At 47.5% G+C, this 20,806-nt stretch overlaps 1 protein-coding gene across 1 annotated transcript in view; it reads left to right on the top strand.

Moving 5' to 3' along the window:
- LOC134354094 (ras-related protein R-Ras2-like) overlaps positions 1–20,806 on the top strand; it is a 63,051-nt gene that overhangs the window by 32,581 nt on the left and 9,664 nt on the right. The window contains exon 2 of the mRNA XM_063062846.1: positions 6,568–6,655. Coding sequence (XP_062918916.1) covers positions 6,568–6,655 — 88 coding nt within the window. The remainder of the gene's footprint in view (positions 1–6,567; positions 6,656–20,806) is intronic.

The raw sequence follows: 20,806 nt of genomic DNA, 5'->3' as shown, positions 1-20,806 counted from the left end.
ACCTGCACTTCCATCGTCCCCCAGAAGATGCCGGTGCAATTCTCCACTGCCATCGGAGACAGCCTCCTCACGTCAGCCGTCACTGTCTGGCTGGGTGCAGTACAAAAAAAACTACAGCGAACTGTCGGATCAGCTGGAGAGGTCATTGTCTGCAGTCTGCCATCAGGGCAGGACTTGTGCAGGCAGGAAAAAATATTTGTGGACACTCCCCACTCTACAAGCTGCATTTTCCAAAACAACGAGTTTTGGAAAGTGCAATAGCGCTATAAGAACAAAAATTTCACGCCATCTGGAATTTCTTCCCCCGGGCAGTTAATCTGATCAACCATTCTAGTTGGCCCCCACACCCCCCCCCATCTATTACCTTAATCACTGCAACGTAAACACTTTTTTTAAAAGCTGTTTACGTTGTAAATGCATGTTGGTATTGGTGTATATTTATTCCATATCCATACTTGAACCTGTAACTTTTTTTTAATATAATTGTTTTTCTAGAATTGTTGATTTTTATTTTTTGTTGTGTGTCGTGCTAATGCACGGGTAGCGTGGCGGTCAGCATGACGTTATTGCAGCTCAGGGCGTTGGAGTTCAATTCTGACGTCACCCGCAAGGAGTGTGTGCGTAATCCCTGTGGAATGCGTGGGTTTCCTCCGGGTGCTCCGGTTTCCTCCCACGGTCCAAAGACGTGCTGGTTGGTGGCGGTAGATTGTCCCGCGATTAAGCGGGGGTGAAACTGGGGGATGCTGGGCGGTGTGGCTCAGAGGGACAGAAGGACCAGTTCCACACCGTATCCCGGTAAATAAACCCGCCACAGCAAATTCCTGTGTTTACGGTGAATGAAGTTGACCCTCGATCCTTTCGCCCTCCACCTTTACAGCGGCTCCCCCTTGTGTCGGCCAGTCCTGGTGTGCAGGGTCCCTAGTGACAATGGCACAATGGCACCCTACTTACAGGGCACTGCTTCCTCCCGATCCCATGTGTGCACTCGTGTCCTCCCCCCAAGAGGATAATTCATTAGTTACCCTCTCTCACACAAGTGCGTCCTCCCGTTGATTGATTCTGGCCTGACATGGCGGTTGCTGGGACACGAGCGTTCCTGCCCCCGTGCGTCTGAAATTCCGGACCTGGAGGGGGGGAGTCGCTCGGCTGCATGGAGCAGTTGGATTATCAGCCTTGTAGGGGAAATGGCCAATTGATGAGAAGGCAAACCCATCACCTTGGCAACTGTCCACAGCCAGGAAGCAAGTCATCAGCAGGGCTGTAATTGGAAAATCTGAAGTAATGTTTAGGTTGACTCTGTGTTATTAATAGTAATTTTGTTAATGTTCATGCAACGTTTTAAACTGCCTTTTAAGTCCTGATCCTTGGTCTTAATTTGGATTTCTGTGCGCATTGAGCAAGAATGGATCTTATCCGATAGCCTTAAGTTGGGTAAAAATGGGCAGGGGTGTGCGGGAAGGTCCCCCTTGGTTGATTGAGAATTCTGTGGTGATTTTTTTTTTAAAAAACCGGAACAGGATTCTGAGCCAGAGTTCTGCTCCTGCCTCTCGATGTGTGAGAGAGTCCAGAATCCAGCCCAGAAATCCGGGCCAGAGTTTGGGCTGCTGGATGCGGGCATTACATCAAAAATCCCAAAACAACGGGCCCGATTTTATACAGATATGATGTGCCGTGGTCCCTGGTACAGAAAGGATTCCTCAGTGCGTGCTGGCAAGATATTTGCCCCGCAGCCCGTGGGGTTTATCTCCCGCAGCATCCTGATATTTTGTTTTGGGATCTTGCTGTGCACTACTGCCCCCTCTCTCGGGGAGGGGGGGCAAAGAAGACGGGTATTCTTCTTTGACAGTAAACATTGGAATTTCGTGAGTGTGAAAAGTGCTGATGAGAACTTCATTTTTTTGGATGTGACATTACTGGTCCAGTCAATATCCCCTAATTGCCCCTGAGGAGAGGAGGTGATGTTGAGCAGTCTTCTTGAGCTGCTGTTGTGGGCATTCCCATCGTGCCATTGGGGAGAGAGTTAATCTATCTCGTTATGACTTTCACCTTATTGTCTACCCACACTGTACCTTCTCTGCGTTTTATGCGCTACAATCTCTTATCAAGACCAAAAGATATAGGAGCAGAATTCGGCCATTTGACCCACCCAGTCTGCTCTTGACATTTTCCCTCTCAGCCCCAGTCTCTGCACCCCACCCCCCATACCCCTTCATGCCCTGACCCATCAAGAATATATCAACCTCTTCCTTAAACATATGTAAAGACTAGGCCTCCACAGCCACCTGTGACCGCCATTTCCTGGCTAAAGAAATTCCTCCTCATCTCTGTTCTGTAAGGATGCCCCTGTATTCTGAAGTTGTGTCCTCTTGTCTTAGACTCTCCCACTACAGGAACCATCCTCTCGCCACGTCCACTTTATTGAGGTCTTTCACCATTCTGATAGGTTTCCAAGAAGCCACCCCTCATTCTTCTGGACTCCAGTGAGCACAGGCCCAGAGCTGTCAAACGTTCTTCATATGACAAGGCTCTCATTCCTGGAATCGTTTTCGTGAGACACTTTTGTACACTCTCCAGAGCCAGCACATCCTTTAAGATAAGGGGCCCAAAACAGCTCTCAGTGCTCCACGGTTTTTTAAAAAAAATTGCGCAGTTTCTCTTCTTTTGCACGTTGGTTGTTCGTCAGTGTTAGTGTGCAGCTTTTACTGTATTTCTTTGTCCTACTGTGAATGCCTGGAAGAAAATGAATCTCAAGGTAGTGCACAGTGACGTACGTGTACTTTGGTGATGAATTTACTTTGAACTTGAACTTTGAATATTCTAATTCTGAGGGTTTAGACCCAGTGATGAAGGAACAGGGATGTATTTCCAAGCTAGGATCGTGTACGACTTGAGGGGAAGCCAACAATTGGCCTTTGTCCTTGGCTGCAGCGGTCACAGCCTGAGAGTATATTGTTGGAAGAATATGGGGGGAGGCCCATAATTTTAAGGTGATTGGAGAAATATCAGAGGTACGTTCCCCCCCTCCCCCCCCCACAGAGTGGCAAGCTTCTGGAACGCACTTTCAGGGGTGGTGACAGAAGGAGATTCATTAGGAACCTTTAAGAGACTCTTGTGTGGGCGCAGGGATGAAGGAAAATGGAGAGCTATGCAGGAGGGGAAGGGTTAATTGATCTTGGAGTAGGTTAAAGGGATAGCACAATATTGTGGGCTGAAGGGCTTGCACTTGCTGCATTGTTCCAGTGAATCTTGTCGATGGTATTTCTATTTCTCTTTTGCACTGCAGAAGTCTGAGGTGCACGTATACAGTGTCCAAGACTGTTGCACAGGACTGTAGTAATTTTATGTATTGCACTGCACTGCTGCAAAAATAAAATCATGACACATGTGAGTGGTGATAAAGCTGATTCTGATATGGGTCTCTATTGTGGATTGAGACTGGGAAGGGGGCAGGGAGGGGGAATCATGGTTGGGAAAAGGGGAAGGGAGAGGGAAGCACCAGAGAGACAGTCTGTAATGACCAATATTCCAATTGTTTGGAATCAAATGACCTTGCCTGGTGTCTCAGGGCTGTGTGTGTCTGCACCCATGCCAGCACCCCCCCTCCCTCGACCCTGGCACTCCTTCTGTGCCACCTGTCCCACTCCCCTGTCACATCACTCCACCCTCACCATTCCCAGCATTCTATTCTCCTGCCAGATTTATGGACTCGCTCTCCACTCCATGTTGACAAATACAGTACTGTGCAAAAGTGTTGGGCACCCTGGAGATAGATATATCTATATAATATGTGCCTAAGATTTTTGCACAGTACTGTATCATAATTTTTGTCTTTGCACTGTGTTACTTTGCGGTAAATGTCAAGACAGGCTACTTTATTAGATACACCTGTACACGTCAATAATTCAAATATCTAATCAGCCAGTCATCTGGCAGCAACTCGATGCATAAAAGCATGCAGACATGGTCAAGAGGTTCAGTTGTTAAGACCAAACATCAGAATGGGGAAGAAATGTAATCTAAATGACTTTGACTGAAATGATTGGTGCCAGACGGGGTGGTTTGAGTATCTCAGAGACTGCTGATCGCTGGCATTTTCACACACAACAGTCTCCAGATCAGGGGTTCCCAGCCATTTTAATGCCATGGACCTACACCATTAAGCAAGGGGTCCGTGGACCCCAGCTTGGGAACCCCCTGCTCTAGAGTTTGCAGGAAGAACAGAAAAAAATCCAGTGAGCTGCAGTTCTTGATAACGAGGGGGGCAGCAGAGATCACAGAGGGGGAGCAGTGAAAGAGGGTTTCACTGAACTTGCGTCGAAGGGAAGATTTAAATTTCTTCAGGGTAGGCATCCCTGGAAGAGACTTCATTGTGGTAGTCGGATTACAAAGAAGAGAAAATCTGCCACCCCCCTCCCCTTTACTTCACCATTCCCATTCCCCCCCTCACCTTATCTCCTTACCTGCCCATCGCCTCCCTCTGGTGCTCCTCCCCCTTTTCTTTCTTCGCATGGCCTTCTGTCCTCTATCAGATTCTCCCTTCTCCAGCCCTGTATCTCTTTCACCAATCGACTTCCCAGCTCTTCCCTTCACCTCTTCTCCCCCGGTTTCACCTATTCCCTTATGCTTCCTCTTCCCCTCCCCTCCCCCCACCTTCTTATTCTGACTCCTCATCTTTTTTTTCCTCTCTGCAGTCCTGAAGAAGGGTCTCGGCCCGAAACCTCGACTGTTTACTCTTTTTCTGTGGATGCTGCCTGGCCTGCTGAGTACCTCCAGCATTTTGTGTGTGTGTGTGTGTGTGATTTCCAGCATCTGCAGATTTTCTCTTGTTTGCTCATGAGAGAGGGCAGAGGAGGTTGGTCAGATTGCTTCAAGCAGACGGGAGGGTGACAGCAACCCTAATGACCCATGCATTATAACAGTGACGTGCGGAACAGCATCTCTGAACACGCAGCACATCAAACCTGAAGTGGTTGGGCTACAGCAGCAGAAGATCATGAACATACACTCTCAGTGCCCACTTTATTAGGCACAGGAAGTATCTAATAAAGTAACCACAAAGTGTACATCAGTGATAATAAATTCTTTCTTTTTTTTTGTAATTTATTTTTTTATTGAAGTTCATCAAACAAACATTTCCATAAGATGTATTTCAGGTACTGTACATATATTTGTCACAAATCTCCACATAATATTTATCCGAGGTATACACTTATAGAAAGGAGAGGAAAGAAAGAACAATCAAAAGAAGAAAACTATGTACAAAGTAGGGAGTGATTTTTTTTTACAACATAGTCATTGACTTGTGAGAATAAAATCAGGCCTATGACTATGAGGTCTTGTGTAGTTAAACCATTTTTCCCAGTATGAATCAAATTGTTCCAACTTATGATTAACAGATGCTGTTATCCTCTCCATTTTGTAAATGTCCATTGTAATTTCCATCCATACATTTAAAGTGGGGCTCTCCTGTGATAACCATTTTCTGGTGAGGGTTTTTTATAAATTCTCTTTCTGATCCTTGACATAGTCCACTATTTCCTAAACTTTATTAGAGCTGCCATTTTGTCTGTCATTGGATATTGTGGCCAGCACTGCACATCCCTTGGTGTGCAGAAAGAGTCTCGGCCCGAAATGTTGGCTACTCCCTCCGTGGATGCTGCCCGACCTGCTGAGTCCCTCCAGCATTCTGTGTGTGTTCCTGCTCGGCCCTTGTCGTGCCAGTCCCTCTCCCCTTCCAGCATGGGTGATAATTTGGGTCGTTTCAGAGGTCCATTAGGAGCCAGCTCCATTTTGGAGTCTGAGGTCGCCCTGAGGTCAGACCAGGTAAGGATGGTAGATTTTCCTGCCACTGAAGTAGATGAGTTTTTGCAATGGTTTAACGCTTACTGCCGCAGAGGTAGGTATTTCATTGATTGACTATGTCAAAAGCTGGGAAACGCGGGTGAGGTGGGATTAGAATCCTCGGGGCGGGGGGTGTGGGGGCAAGCAGTCAGGGAAAGCTGTGGGACTTTATTGTTGACACACGAGATTCTGCAGATGCTGGAAATCCAGAGCAATGCGCGCAGAGCAAATGCTGCAGGAGCTCGGCAGGTCAGGCAGCACCTACCGAGAGGAATAAACAGTCGAGGTTTCGGGCCGAGACCCTTCACCAGGACTGGAATGGAAGGGGAAGATGCCAGAATAGCAAGGTTGGGGTGGGGAGGAGTACAAGCTGGCATCTGATTTGGGGGGAAGGTGAAGTGAGGAGCTTGGGAGGTGATAGGTGGAAGAGGTGAAGGGCTGAGGAAGAAGGAATGTGATAGGAAAGGCTTGTGTACTGCGGGAGATAGGGAAGGGAGTGTGTAGTCCTCCCCTTCTCACCACCACCCCCCACCTTCTTATCCTGGTTTCTGTCCCCTTTCCTTTCCAGTCCTGATGAAGGGTCTCGGCTCCAAATATCGACTGTTTATTCCCTTCCGTAGATGTTGTCTGACCTAAGTTCCTCCAGCACTTTTGGGTGGTGTTGTTTCTGTATTAATAGTTAGTATAATTACTCACTGTTTAATGGTGGACCTGTTCCTGTTTCAGTCTTACTTTGTATCTGACTATGACCCCACGATTGAGGACTCTTACACGAAGCAGTGTGTCATCGATGATCGGGCTGCGCGACTAGACAGTAAGTACCACCAATATCCACATTGTGAGTTGATTCTAGCATCTCAGAGTATCTTTAGTGATGCAGCTTGGCCCTTCGAGCCACGCCTCCCGACAACCCTGATTAACCCTAACCTAACCATGAGACAGCTTACAATGGTAGCGTGATGGCCAGCCCAACGCTTTACCGTGCTGGTGACCCAGGTTCAATTCCTGTACGTTCTCCCTGTGACCATGTGGGTTTCCTCCAAGTGCTCTGGTTTCCTCCCACAGTCCAAAGAGCCACTTGGTGGGTAGGTTAATTGGTTATTGTAAATTGTCCTGTGATTAGGCCAGGGTTAAATGGGGTGATAGCTGAGTGGCAAGGCCCAGAAGGCCTTCATCGATAAATAAATCTATTAACAATTAAAATGGCACGTTTGCATAGCAGTTAGTGTAACACTGTTACACGCCAACAACCCAGATTCAGTTCTGTGACTGTCTGGAAAGAGTGTGTGCGTTCTCCCTGTGACTATGTGGGTTTCCTCTGGGTGCTCTGGTTTCCTCCCAAATCCTAAAGGTGTACGGGTGAGAAGATTGGTTGGTCACGTGGGCGACATTGGGCTCGTTGGGTTGGAAGGACCTGTTACTGTGCTGTATCTCTACGTAAGTAACATTTAGATGGATTTCGGACAGGAGAGGAGTAGGGGGATGCAGACTTGACATGGGCACATGAGATTGGCATCGTTGGATAGCATGGTTGGCATTGATAGTGACCATTTCATTTCGCTGTACATTTGGAATATGACATCAGAATCTGGTTCAATATCACCGGCACGTCATGGAATTTGTTGTTTTGCGGCAGCAGTACAATGCAATACAGTCAGCCCTCCGTATCCGCGGACTCAAATCCAACCGTGGATCGAAAGTACTGTACAAGTACCCCCCGCTGTCCGAAAGTAGAGCGTTCCAATGAAACCTTTCGTAAGCCGAACCCAAAAAAAACCTACCAAATAACACACAAAACCTAAAATAACACTAACATATAGTAAAAGCAGGAATGATATGCTACTAGCAGAACCAATAGTAACATCGACAGCTTTCAAGGTTCTTTCTCTCTGCGTGTAAATAGTACGAATGGTGGACGCAGGCAAGTTCAACGCACGCACAATCTCTTTATCTCGTTCATCACGATCGAAACGCTTAATTATGTCCAGTTTTACGCTAAGCGTAACACCCTTACGAGCTCTCTTAGGCTTTTCTGATACCTTAGGACCCATCTTGCTAACAGATGCACAAAATAAACCGAGATAAGGCACTCTTGCTGCTTGGGGTGCGCGCTGCCTCTGTAACGGCTCGCTGCAAAACAAACGCTGGACGCTATTTTCGCTTTTCGTAACACTCTTACCAGCTCTCTTCAGCTTTTATATAAGGGACGACCATCCGCGGATTTTGGTATCCGCGGGAGGGGAGTGGGTCCCGGAACTAATCCCCTGCGGATACGGAAGGCCGACTGTACATTATAATATAAAAAGACACAAAATTGCAATACGTATATACAGTACCATGCAAAAGTCTTGGGCACATATTTATAGCTAGGGTGCCTAAAACTTTTGCACAGGACTGTAGTAATTTTATGCATTGCACTGTACTGCTGTCACAAAAAAATTCACAAATCTCATGACATGTGAGTGATGATAAACCAGATTCTGATACGGGTCTCTATTGTGGACTGAGAGTGGGAAGGAGGCAGGGAGAGAGGAATCATGATTTGGAAAAGGGAGAGGGAAGTACCAGAGAGGCGTTCTGTACTGATCAGTAAACCAATTTATTGCCTGGTGTCTCAGGGCTGGACTTGTGCCATACCCCGCCTGCCCCCCGAGTCTGGCACTCCTCTGCCACCCGTCCCGCACCTCTCCCGCGGTACTCCACCCTTGCCATTCCTGACATCCCTTGCTCCTGCTGGATTTACACACTTGCTGTCCGCTCCACGTTGATAAATGTATTTCTGTTCAAAAGTAGCCCATCCACTTCAAGGTTTGACGTGTTGTGCATTCAGAGATGCTCTTCTGCACGCCACTGTTGTAACGTGTGGTTATTTGAGTCGCTGTCACCCTTCCTGTCAGCTTGAACCAGCCTGGCCATTCTCCTCTGAAAATGAGGCATTTTTGCCCACAGAACTGCCCCTCACTGGATTTTGTTTTGTTTCTCACACCATTCTCTGTAAACTCTTGAGACTGTTGTGTTTGAAAATCCCAGGAGATCAGCAGTTTCTGAGATACTCAAACCACCCCATCTGGCACCAACAATCACTCCATGGTTAGAGTCACTCGGATCACATTTCTTCCCCATTCTGATGTTTGGTCTGAACGACAACTGAACCTCTTGACCATGTCTGCATGCTTTAATGCATTGATTTGCTGCCATATGATTGGCTGATTGCAAGGACCATTGTTGGTTGGGATTGGCCATGGATACTGCATCCTCGGTGTCTGCGCGATCTGCAGGACGGTATGCAGGCCAAGGCAGTACGATATAGACAGCAAGCTGTTGCCCATGCAGTAGGCTCCCCCTCTCTGCACGGCTGATGAGTCCAAAAGAATAGCAGAGACTGATAGAGTTCGTCACCAGTAGAGTTGCGGGAATTGCCCGTCAGCGTTGAACTCAAAGTAGGATTGCCTTAGGGACTCCAGCTCTTGATTTTTCCCTCAGGGTTTACTCCTGAATCCTTCCCCATGAGTGGGTAGATAGATGCTTTTTAATTTCCTTTGGGATCAATAGTCACAGTAGCATTACAGGTGCACAGATATACAAATAATAGAAGAGAAGCAAGAAGAATTAAAAAAATATATATGGCAGAGGTTTGAGATCAGAGTTTTCCTTCTCAATGAGCAGCCAGCCACGTCTGACAGGCCCCATCTGCCCGAAGTGACTGGTTTTGAGGTGCCAGCAACCCATCTTTGCCCCTTCTCCAGTCAGTAGAAAGGGTTCCACAGGGCTTAGTAGCTAAAGCCACACGTGAAGGCCAGGAGCTGGACTTGGCTGTCAGAGGATATTTGAGGCGCATTCCATTGGGAACATTTAATAGGTAGTGGGAGCCTATCCCCATTAGTCATAGTCATACTTTATTGATCCTGGGGGAAATTGGTTTTCTTTACAGTTGCACTGTAAATAATTAAATAGTAATAAAACCATAAATAGTTAAATAGCAATATGTAAATTATGCCAGGAAATAAGTCCAGGACCAGCCTATTGGCTCAGGGTGTCTGACCCTCCAAGGGAAGAGTTGTAAATACCACCCCCGGCTATAACAGCCTGGACTGGCTGTTTGAATATTACATTAATGTGCATGTGTACCTGATAGAGTAGCCACTGAGTGTTGTGTTCCAGTTACAGAAAGAGTAGTGCAGATATGAAATAAGGTGCAAGGATGATGGAAAGTTAGTTTGAGGTCATCGGAAAAGCGGTTCATTGAATTTTCTTAAAACAGCAGGGTACATGGTGGCCTCTAGTCTGGTGTGTGTGTGTGTGTGTGTTTTTTTAAGGCTTATAGCTTCCTCTCGATGGAATGGGGTTTGAAAAGAGAATATCTGGGTGGGTGGGGTCTTTCATCCTGTCTGAGGGCAGCACGGTAGCAGTTAATGCAATCGCTTTATCTGGGTTCAATCACCGATCTGGGTTCGATTCCCGCTGCTGCCTGTCACGAATTTGTACGTTCTCCCCACGACCACTTGGGTTTCTTCCCATGTTCCGAAGGCGCAGGGGTTAGGGTCGGTAAGTTGTGGGCCTGCAATGTGGGCACCAGAGGCACGGCGGCACTTGCAGGCCGCTCTCAGCGCTGTCCTCGCCGATTTGACTTTTATGCAAATGACGCATTTCACTGTATATTGTGATATACATGTGACAGATAAACCTAATTCTCTATCTTTATCTCTGTTCATTGACTGGTTTCCCGAGGCAGCTGGAAGTGTAGACAGAGGCTGGTTTTCATGATGGATGGAGCTTTGTCGACAACTTTCTGCAATTTCAGGCAGAACAAGTACATAACCAGCTGCAATGCATCCGGACAGCATGTTTTCTAAAACGTTCAGCATCAAGTTTATTATCGGATTATATTCATGTCGTCTTCTGCCTGATGGAAGCAGTGGGGAGAGAGCATGGTCTGGTGGTGAGGATCTTTCCTACGATAGCATTTCTTGTGGATGTGATCAATGGTCGGGAGCATCTTTAAACATTGAATCATTGAGGATGTGCCAAATTTCTGTAGCCTACTGAGGGAGTAAAGGCATTGCTCTGGTCCAAGAATATTCTGGCCGCATGGTCTACATGGTTGGACCAGAGCAAGGTGATTTCACTCTTCGGAGCTTGAAGCTCTGGGCAGTGTTCAGCACAGCAATGTTGACGCATCCGAGGGTGTGTGATCTGACCCCACTTCCTAAAGTCGTGACGTTGGGGGAAAGGTGGTTGCAACAACAACATGTCACGAGGTGTTCTCGCCTCCTTCCTGCCCTCCGTCTCGTCTCTATTTGCGGCCCAGCCCCGCTGCAGTGGTGTCGTCTGCAAACCTGTAGACGAAGATGGAGTAGAATCTGGCCGCACGGTCGTGAGTACACATTGAGGAGCTGAGGACAGTGTCTTGTGGGGCACTAGCGTTGAAGATGATCGTGTCAGAGGTGCTGCTGATTTCCATATTGAGTTAGTCCATCGGAGAGGGAATGCAATCGGTCCATCGAGTCTGCTCTGCCATTTGATCACGGCTGATTTATTATCCCTCTCAACACCATTCTCCCGCCTTCTCACTGTGACCTTTGGTGTCCTTACTAATCAAAAACACTCTTTAAAAAGTAAAAGCATCCGTTAGTCTTGCGAGACAGTGGATCTGCGCCTGGAAAGTCTTCACTCTCCAGGGCGCAGGCCTGGGCAAGGTTGTATGGAAGACCAGTAGTTGCCCATGCTGCAAGTCTCCCCTCTCCACGACACCAATGTTGTCCAAGGGAAGAGCATTAGGACTCATACAGTATCGTTGCAGAGCAATGTGTGGTTAAGGGCCTTGCTCAAGGACAAAACACGTTCCCTCGGCTGGGGCTCGAACTCACGAACTCACGACCTTCAGGTTGCTAGTCCAATGCCTTAACCACTTGGCCACATGCCCACACTCTACCTCCAGTTTAAATATACCCAATGACTTGGTCTCCACGGTCATCTGTGGCAATGAATTCCACAGATTCACCACCCTCTGGCTAAAGAATTCCTCTCATCTCTACTCTGAGGGGACGTCCTTCTTTTCTGAAGCCGTGCCCTCTCTGGATTTAGACTCTGCCGTTAATGGAAACATCCTCTCCACAGCTACTGTATTTAGGCCGTTCGAAATTTGTTAGATTATTGTGGCTTGTTGGTCAGGAAGTCAAGGATCCCGTTGCTGACTGTTAATCCTGTGTCTCACTTTGAAGTGAAGGAGGATGAGAGGTGGCTCGATAGAGATGCTCAAGGTGATGAGGTGCATAGACAGAGTGGGCAGCCAGAGACTCGTTTGGCTAACGTGAGGGAGCCATAATTTTAAGGTGTTGGGAGGAAAGTCAAGGGGGGATGTCAGAGGTTAAGTTTTGACGGAGAGTGGTGGGTGTATGGAATGCCCCGTTTTTTTTGGGGGGGGGTAGTTGTGATTGAGGCAGATACAATAGAACCATAGAACACTACAGCACAGAAAACAGGCCATTCGGCCCTTCTAGTCTGTGTCGAAACTTTATTCAGCTAGTCCCATTGACCCGCACCCAGTCCATAACCCTCCAGACTTCTCCCATCTGTGTATTTATCCAATTTATTCTTAAAGCTTAAGAGTGAGCTGGCATATAGAAGGCTATGTGGCAGGGAAGTGTTAGACCGATCTTGGAGTAAGTTTGGGAAGTTGACACAATGTTGTGGGCTGATCCGCACTTATGTTCCGTGTCATAGGGAGAATCGTGCAGACTCCACTCAGATGGCACCAGAGGTTCAGGTTGAACTTGGGTATCTAGAACTTTGAGGCTTCATTTCCCCTGATACTGTTCAACTCTTGCAAACTTTTGTCAGTTCTGCACAAGCTGTCTTTCGCTTGTATAAATAGGTTGGGTAGTACATAATCCAGTTTCTCGGTCTCTCCTTGCGTAAGCGCGTTGCCTGGCCGAGCGGCTTGCCTTCCCATTGTGGTATCGACGCAGTCCGCCAGGTCGTGAGGCACTTGACTCTTGACTCGAGTGGTGCAATTTGACTCAGTCACACCAGAATGAATCAGATTCAGGTTTATCAGCAATGACACACTCTGTCATGAGGTTCGTAGTTTTCCAGTAGCAGTACAGTGCAATAGATTTAAAAAAACTATGTTATAAAAAGAAATTAAAATAAGCAGTTAGCAAAGTCAGTATAGAGTCTTCTAAGAAGTTCAAGATTGTTTAATGTCATTTCCATTACACAAGTGTAAAGGAGATGAAATAATTGTACTGTATCTAATGCAGCATTAAAAAACATAAGATAAAGAACACAATAATTAAAGAGGCACGGAAGAAGACACAGACACTATGTAAGATAGTTGAATACATTGATTGTATGTCCATAAAGTGGGCACGTGGCCAAGTGGTTAAGGCATTGGACTAGTGACCTGAAGGTCGTGAGTTCGAGCCCCAGCCGAGGCAACATGTTGTGTCCTTGAGCAAGGCACTTAATCACACATTGCTCTGTGACGACACTGGTGCCAAGCTAGGTCCTAATGCCCTTCCCTTGGACAACATTGGTGTCGTGGAGAGGGGAGACTTGCAGCATGGGCAACTGCTGGTCTTCCATACAACCTTGCCCAGGCCTGCGCCCTGGAGAGTGAAGACCTTCCAGGCGCAGATCCATGGTCTTGCAAGACTAACGGATGCCTTTACTATGTCCATTAAGTGAAACTAGGCACAGGAGTGTCTGTACATAAGGTGACTGATAGGAAATGATAAAGTTGTGGTGGAGTTGGTGGGTGGAGGTGTCGATCAGCCTTGCTGCTTGGGGAAGGGAACTGTTTTTGAGTCTGGTTGCTATGGTGTGGATGCTACGTGGCCTCCTCTCTGACGGGAGTGGGACAAGCAGTCCATGAGAGGGAGGTCAGAAGAGGATTTGTAGTGGGAATTCCTGAGGACAGGGCAACGCTCTAGCAGTTAGCATCGCGGCTTACAGTGAGAGCGGTAAGATCGCGGCCCAATTCCCGCTGCTGCCTGCGAGGAGTTTGTATGTTCTCTCTTTGCCCATGTGGGCTTCCTCCCAGTGCTCTGGTTTCCTCCCACATTCCGTGTACGATTAGGGTCGGTGAGTTGTGGCCGCGCTGCGTTGCGTGCCAACAGTTGCGGGCTGCCCAGCACAATCCTCGCTGATTTGGTTGGATTTCCCCATGTTTCAATGTGCACGTGACATATAAAGCTAATCTTTAACATAGAGTGCTGCTATTTGAAGGATCAAAGTGGGATGACAGTGGGTGATGCGTGGTGTGTTAGTTTTGAGGGATCTCAGTAGGTACAAGATCTCCCTGGGTTCTGGAGACCCTGCATGAACAAACAAGAGTTTGACTGACCAGAAGGTTGGATGGAGATGGATTCACCAGTTACTGATCTGAGGACGTCTTCTGGAGATGGGTCATTTCCATCTCTATCCCGCAAGCCTTTTGGGTTACGGGAATGGAACCCTGCGGACTTGCTGGCCGGACGCTGTAGTGAGAGAGGTGAAGCTATGGGGCAACTTGAACCCTTTCAGACCAATACATAGAACTGAGATAGTCACGAAGGTGCGGTGTACCAAGGAAACAAGACCTTTACTGGTGCTCTTTGACACTCAGCTAATCTGCAAATGTGGTCCAAATGATATAAAATGGTAATCTTGCCTAACTTTCTCTGAGGGTAAGTAGTCCACTAATTTTTAAGAGAGCTCTTTCCCTTGCAGTTCATAGATACAGACACACACACACACACACACACACACACACACACACACACACACACACACACACCATAAGGAGTGTAGCAGTCAGCGTGACGTTATTACAGCTTGGGGTGTGGAAGTTCATTGTTTAATTCTCGCGCCCTCCGTATGGAATTTGTACGTCCTCCCTGTGGAATGTGTGGGGTTTCTTTGGTTACTCTTGTTTCCTCTCTCAGACCTACTGGTTAGGTTAATTGATCATTGTAAAATTGTCCCGTGGTTAGGTTAGGGTGAAGCTGGGGGTTGCTGGGCAACTTGGGCCGGTCGGTGGTGTAGTGGCATCAGCACCAGACTGTGAGGCGAATGGTCCCGGGTTCAAATCTGGGCAGCTCCTTGCACGCTTTCTGCCCGTGCTGGATTGAGTGTCGAAAAAACCAGACAACTACTAAGAAAACAGCAAAAAATGCCCCCCGATGTGGCGCAAGGTGCGGAAAAGCACAATAATGGCCGATGTAGCTCAAAGGGCAGGAGAGGCTTGCTCCAAGCTGCCTCTCTAAAATAAATTTCAGGGCACACTTGGTTAATTGCTATTTCTGATGCTGCGTCGAGCAATGCTGGGGGAGACGATGCGAGTGTGTGGGTGTGTACGTGTGCGCAGTATTTGTATTCAGATGGGGTGCGTCCAGCTGTAAATCAGGCACTAATTTATAAAAGAGAGGAGGGCTGTGAAGCTGTGTGAGAGCCTGCCTGCGAATGATTAAGTGAAACACGGGCAGCCTGCCGTTCTGATTTCGTGTTCTAACATGGAACGTGCTGCCTGTGTGGGTGAGCTGTGGTGAATGACCTCATGGCTCAGGCTCCTGAATGTTCCTGAGCCGTGGAGACCAGGCCCTGGGTTGGAGTTGTCAGTTACCGGAGAGGGCGACAGCGCTTTGGGGAATCATTGTGATTTTTAGTAGAGAGAATTTTTAGCAGACTGGGTTTGGTAGGGATTCGAAACCTCTCCCTTCTGGATTTAGTGTTGGGCACTCTTAATTTAAAAAGTTGGGGAGACTGGAGTGGAGGAGGGAGGGGTGTGTGTGTGGTGGAATTGGGTGTCTGTAGTTCTGTCCAAGCGTGTAATTGAGGGGGTATTGATGTGCATTTTGTTCTGTGTGTCCATGTGTGAGTCTGTGTAAAAAGGGTGGTGTATGTGCATGTGTCTGTGTTTACGAGGGGGTGCGTGCATGTGTAGGGGTGGGTGTGCGTCTGCGTGTGTAATAGGAGTAGGTGTGCGTGTGTGTGTAGGGGTGCATGCGTGTGTGTATATGGGGGTGTGTGTGTGTGTGTGTGCGTGTGTGGCAGTGAGCTCGGTCTGGTTTCCAAGCCCCTCTGAGTGAGTAATAGTCTTATTACTCATCAAGAAAGATTCTGTTTTTCCGGCTCCCTCCTTGCGCTGTGCATATCTTCACCATGAAGGAATTTTAATTCTGTCAGCGTGGGGTAACTTCCTTAGCTGTAACCATGGAGACCACGTCTGAAACTTGTCTGTGCTAGCAAAAGTTACTTTAATGTGCTGCAGACCGGATTTTTTCCCCTCTGTCTATCACAAAAGCACAGAATGGTTTATCTTCGCCGTTCTGTGAGGCGTTTGCGTTCCCTCGCGATGCCCCCCGGCTCTTTGCGGTCAATGACGTTGCGTTTGAGCTGTAGCCGACGGCCAAGAGGCAGTTTTAGCCCGTTACCGTCCCTCAGGCGATAGCAGTGGTTGTCAGCGCACTAAACAGCAGCGTTGAGTGAGGGCTGTTGCTGGTGGGTGCGTCACGGGCCTGTGCACTCCCTACGCGGGTCTCCTCCCACATCTCAACGGCGCGAGGATTGTCGGGGGGGTTAACCCTCTGGCGCTGCTGGGAATCTGGGAAGGATGTGGGAGCGCAGCAGTTAGTGTAACGTTTTGTACTGTTAGTGATCGGAAGACGAGTTCCCACCAATGTCTGTAATACACAGGCACTTATTTATAGCTGGGGAGCCCAAGACTTTTGCCCAGTACAGTAGTGATTTTATGTATTGCACTGTACTGCTGCCGCAAAAAAAAACAAATTTCATGACATATGTGAGTGATGATAACCTGATTCTGATATGGGTCTCTGTTGTGGACTGAGAGTGGGAAGGGGGCAGGGAGAGGGGAATCAGAGTCGTACAGAAGTACGGCACAGAAATAGATCATTTGGCCCATCTAGTCCATGCCGAATCATTTAAGCTGCCTACTCCCATCGACCTGCACTGGGACCACAGCCCCCCATAGCCCTACCATCCATGTACCAAACCAAAGTTCTCTTGCGTGTTGAAATCGAGCTGACACGCACCACCTGCACTGGCAGCTCGTTCCACACTCTCACCACCCTCTGAGTGAAGAAGTTTCTCCTCGTGTTCCCCCTTATACTTTTCACCTTTCACCCTTGACCCATGACCTCTAGTTGTAGTCCCACCCAACCTCAGTGGAAAAAAGCCTGCTTGTATTTACCCTATCTATACCCCTCAATTTTTTTTTATACCTCTATCAGATCTCCCTCTCAGCCTTCTACATTCTGAGGAATACAGTCCTAACCTATTCAATCCTTCCTTATAACTCAGGTCCTCCAGACCCCGGCAACATCCTTGTAAATTTTCTCTGTACTCTTTCAAGCTTGTTTACATCTCTCCCGTAGGTAGATGACCAAATCTGCACACAGTACTCCAAACTGGGCCTCACCAATGTCTCATACAGCTTCTAAATAACATCCCAACCCCTTTACTCAATACCTTGATTAATGAAGGCCAACGTGCCAAAAGCTTTTTTTACAATCCTATTTACCTGTGATGCCACTTACAGTGAATAGTGGACCTGTACTCACAGATCCCTTTGTTCTACCACACTCCTCAGTGCCTTGCCGTTCACTGTGTAAGACCTATCCTGTTTGGGCATACCAAAGTGTAACACCTTGCACTTGCCTGCATTAAATTCCATCTGCCATTTTTTAGCCCATTTTTCCAGCTGACGTGGATCCCTCTGCAGGCCACGATGGCCTTCCTCACTGTCCACTACACCCCCAATCTTGGCGTCATTCGCTAATTTGCCTACCCAGTTAACCACATTATCATCCAGATCATTGATATAGATGACAAATAACAAAGGACCCAGCACCGATCCCTGTGGCCCATCACTAGTCACAGGCCTCCAGTCAGCGAGGCAACCTCTACGTCAACTCTGGCTTCTCCCTCAAAGCTGATGCCTAATCCAATCTACCACCTCGTCTTGAATGCCGAGCGACTAGATCTTTTTGACCAACCTCCATGTGGGACATTGTCAAATACCTTGCTAAAAGTCCATGTGGGCAACATCCACCGCCTTGCCTTCATCCACTTTCCTGGTAACTTCCTCGAAAAACTGTATAAGATTGGTTAGACGTGACCTATCATGCACGAAGCCATGCTGACAAATCTTAATCAGACAAATCTGACAAATACTTGTATATCCGGTCCCTTAGATCAGTGGTTCCCAAACACCGGGCCGCAAAGCATGTGTTACCAGACCGTGAGGAAGCGATATGATTTGGCGATATGAAATGATATGAGTCAGCTGCACCTTTCCTCATTCTCTGTCACGGACTGTTGAACTTGACCCCCCCCCCCGCCCCACCCGGGTCGGCCAGTCCGCAAGAATATTGTCCATATTAAACTGGTCCGCGGTGCAAAAAAGGGTTAGGAACCCCTGCCTTAGAATACCTTTCAATAACTTTACCACAACTTGCGTTAGACTCACCGGCCTTAAAATTTTCTGGTTTATGTTTAGAGCCTTTTTTGAACATTGGAACAATATGGCCAACCTCCAATCCTCTGGTACCCCTCTCCGTCGCTAAGGACGATTTAAATATCTCTGCTAGGGCCCCGGCAATTACTGCACTTGCCTCCTGTAGGGTCCGAGGGAAGACCTTGTCAGGCCCTGGGGATGTATCCACACTGATTTGCCTCAGGACAACATACACCTCCTTCTCTGTAACCTGTACAGGGTCCATGAAGTTAATGCCTCTTTGCTTCACTTCTATCGACTCTGTGACCGTTTACTGAGTAAACATAGATGCAAAAGATTTATTTGAGATCTCCCCCATCTGGGTTGGCTCCTCACATGGATTACCAATCTGGTCTTCCAGAGGACCAGTTTTGGCCCTTGCAATTCTTTTGCCCTTAAAAATCCTTCACAATTCTCCTTCGTGTCTGCTAGAGCAACTTCTTTTAGCCCTCTTGAATTGAATCATGGTTGGGAAGAGGGTAGGGGTGAGGGAAGCACCAGAGAGACATTCTGTAATGATCATTAAACCGATTGTTTGGAATCAAATGACCTTGCCTGGTGTCTCAGAGCTGGGTGTGTCTGCACTCGTGCCATCCCCCCCCCCCCCCCGGACACTCCCTCACTGCCACCTGTCCCACATCCCCTCCCCACTCCTCCGCGGCACTCCAGCCTTGCTATTCCCAAATTTTGCTCCCGCTGGATTTACAATCTCGCTCTCTGCTCCATGCTGACAAATACAGTTCTGTGCAAAAGTCTTGGGTGCCCTCGCTATATATAAAGACCTCTGCACAGTGCAATACGTTTGTATGATTTCTATCTCTCTCTCTCTCTCTGTGCGTGCGATTCCTCCCACGTTCCAACGTACTGCTGAGGGTTAGTTATTTGTGGGCATGCTGTGTTGGCGCCTTGCGGGCTGCCCCCAGCACACTTCCAGATTGTGTTGGTCGTTGATGCATTCCACTGTATGCTCAGATGCACGTGTCAAATAAAGCTAATCTTTATGATAAAATGGGTTGGATAGTATTAGTATAAATGGGTATGTGATTGACATGAGCTCAGTCGTCTGAAGGACCTATTCCTGTGCACTATTTCCTCCTAACTAACTACAACTACAGAATCAGAGTCGGCTGAATAGCAGAGTTCGTCCCTCAGCACGTACTCCTGCGGCCTAGAATGTGGCTGTCAGCAGGCTCCTCTGTTACCTGAGTACAGATGCCCACCTGCCTAATTACTGTCCGAATGCTGAATGCAGTGCCTACCTGGATGTGTCAGTGATGGACCTCTGTGTGGTTGAGCCTCCTGTGACACAGCACAGGTTGTAGTTGGGTTGGTGGGCAGTGTTGCTTTCCCCCAGTACTTGGGTCCTGCCGAAGGGTCTCGGCCCGAAATGTCGACTGTACCTTTTTTTCCTCCTCTCCATAGATGCTGCCTGGCCTGCTGAGTTCCTCCAGCGTTTTGTCTGTGTTGCTTGGGTGCTGGGCTGTGTTTTGCTTTCTCAGTCAAGAATGCAATCAGCTGAACTGCCCAAGGATTTGGTGGCTGTTGGGTTGTGGTACAGAATCATTATTTTTCTTGTAGTTTAACTTCCTCGTGCTTGTTTGTATTTCTATACAATCACCTGGATCTGTGCGGTTTTTTGTTGAGTTTTCAGTGGTTACAGTTGTCTCTATTTCTCTGGAAAGTTTTTTTGGTTTCTGTGGTGAGTGTCGCATTACACAAATCTGGCTATTTGATAGGTTGACTGTTATCTGTTGGAATTTCAATGGAATTTTATGTTATCAGTAGTCTTGTGCAAGAAGACCACACTACTACTTTTTTCCTCGTTCCTCATACCCTGGTTTCAAGTTTCTTCCCTCCTGTTTTGGCTCTTGTAAAGCTTGATAAAATGATTGTCAGCAGCAAGTTTTATGCCTGATTCTTAATTTCTGAAGGCCCTCTGGATCGCAGGAACATCCGGATCCAACAGTGACCCTCCCCTTCACTTCCGATCCCTTCCTGGTCCCCTGGCCCTTCAGCCCGTCTAGTCTGTGCTGACCATTAATCTGTCTCATCCCATTGACCTAAACCTATCCAAATTTCTCTTAAATATTGAATTAGGTCCTGCATTCACTATTTGTGCTGGCAGCTTGTTCCACACTCTCACCACCATGAGTGAAGAAATTCCCCCTCTTGTCTCCCTTAAACTTTTCACCTTTCCCCCTTAAACTATGACCTCTAGTTCTGGTCTCACCCAACCTCAGTGGAAAAAGCCTGCTTGCATTTACTCTATCAGAAGTATACAAAATTATATCAAATCTCTTCTCAGTCTTTTATGTTCCAGGGAATAAAGTTCTAACCCATTGAATCTTTCTTTATAACTCAGGTCCTCAAGTCCCAACTTGGAAATTTTCTTTGCACTCTTTGTCTTATTTACATTTGTAGGCTGGTGACCAAAACTAGACACAATATTCCAAAGTAGGCCTCACC

The sequence above is a fragment of the Mobula hypostoma genome, chromosome 11 (genome assembly GCF_963921235.1).
Source record: "Mobula hypostoma chromosome 11, sMobHyp1.1, whole genome shotgun sequence".
Taxonomy (NCBI): Eukaryota; Metazoa; Chordata; class Chondrichthyes; order Myliobatiformes; family Myliobatidae; genus Mobula; species Mobula hypostoma.
Note: the sequence above shows the minus strand (reverse complement) of the source record. Positions and strands in the feature narration are given on the sequence as shown.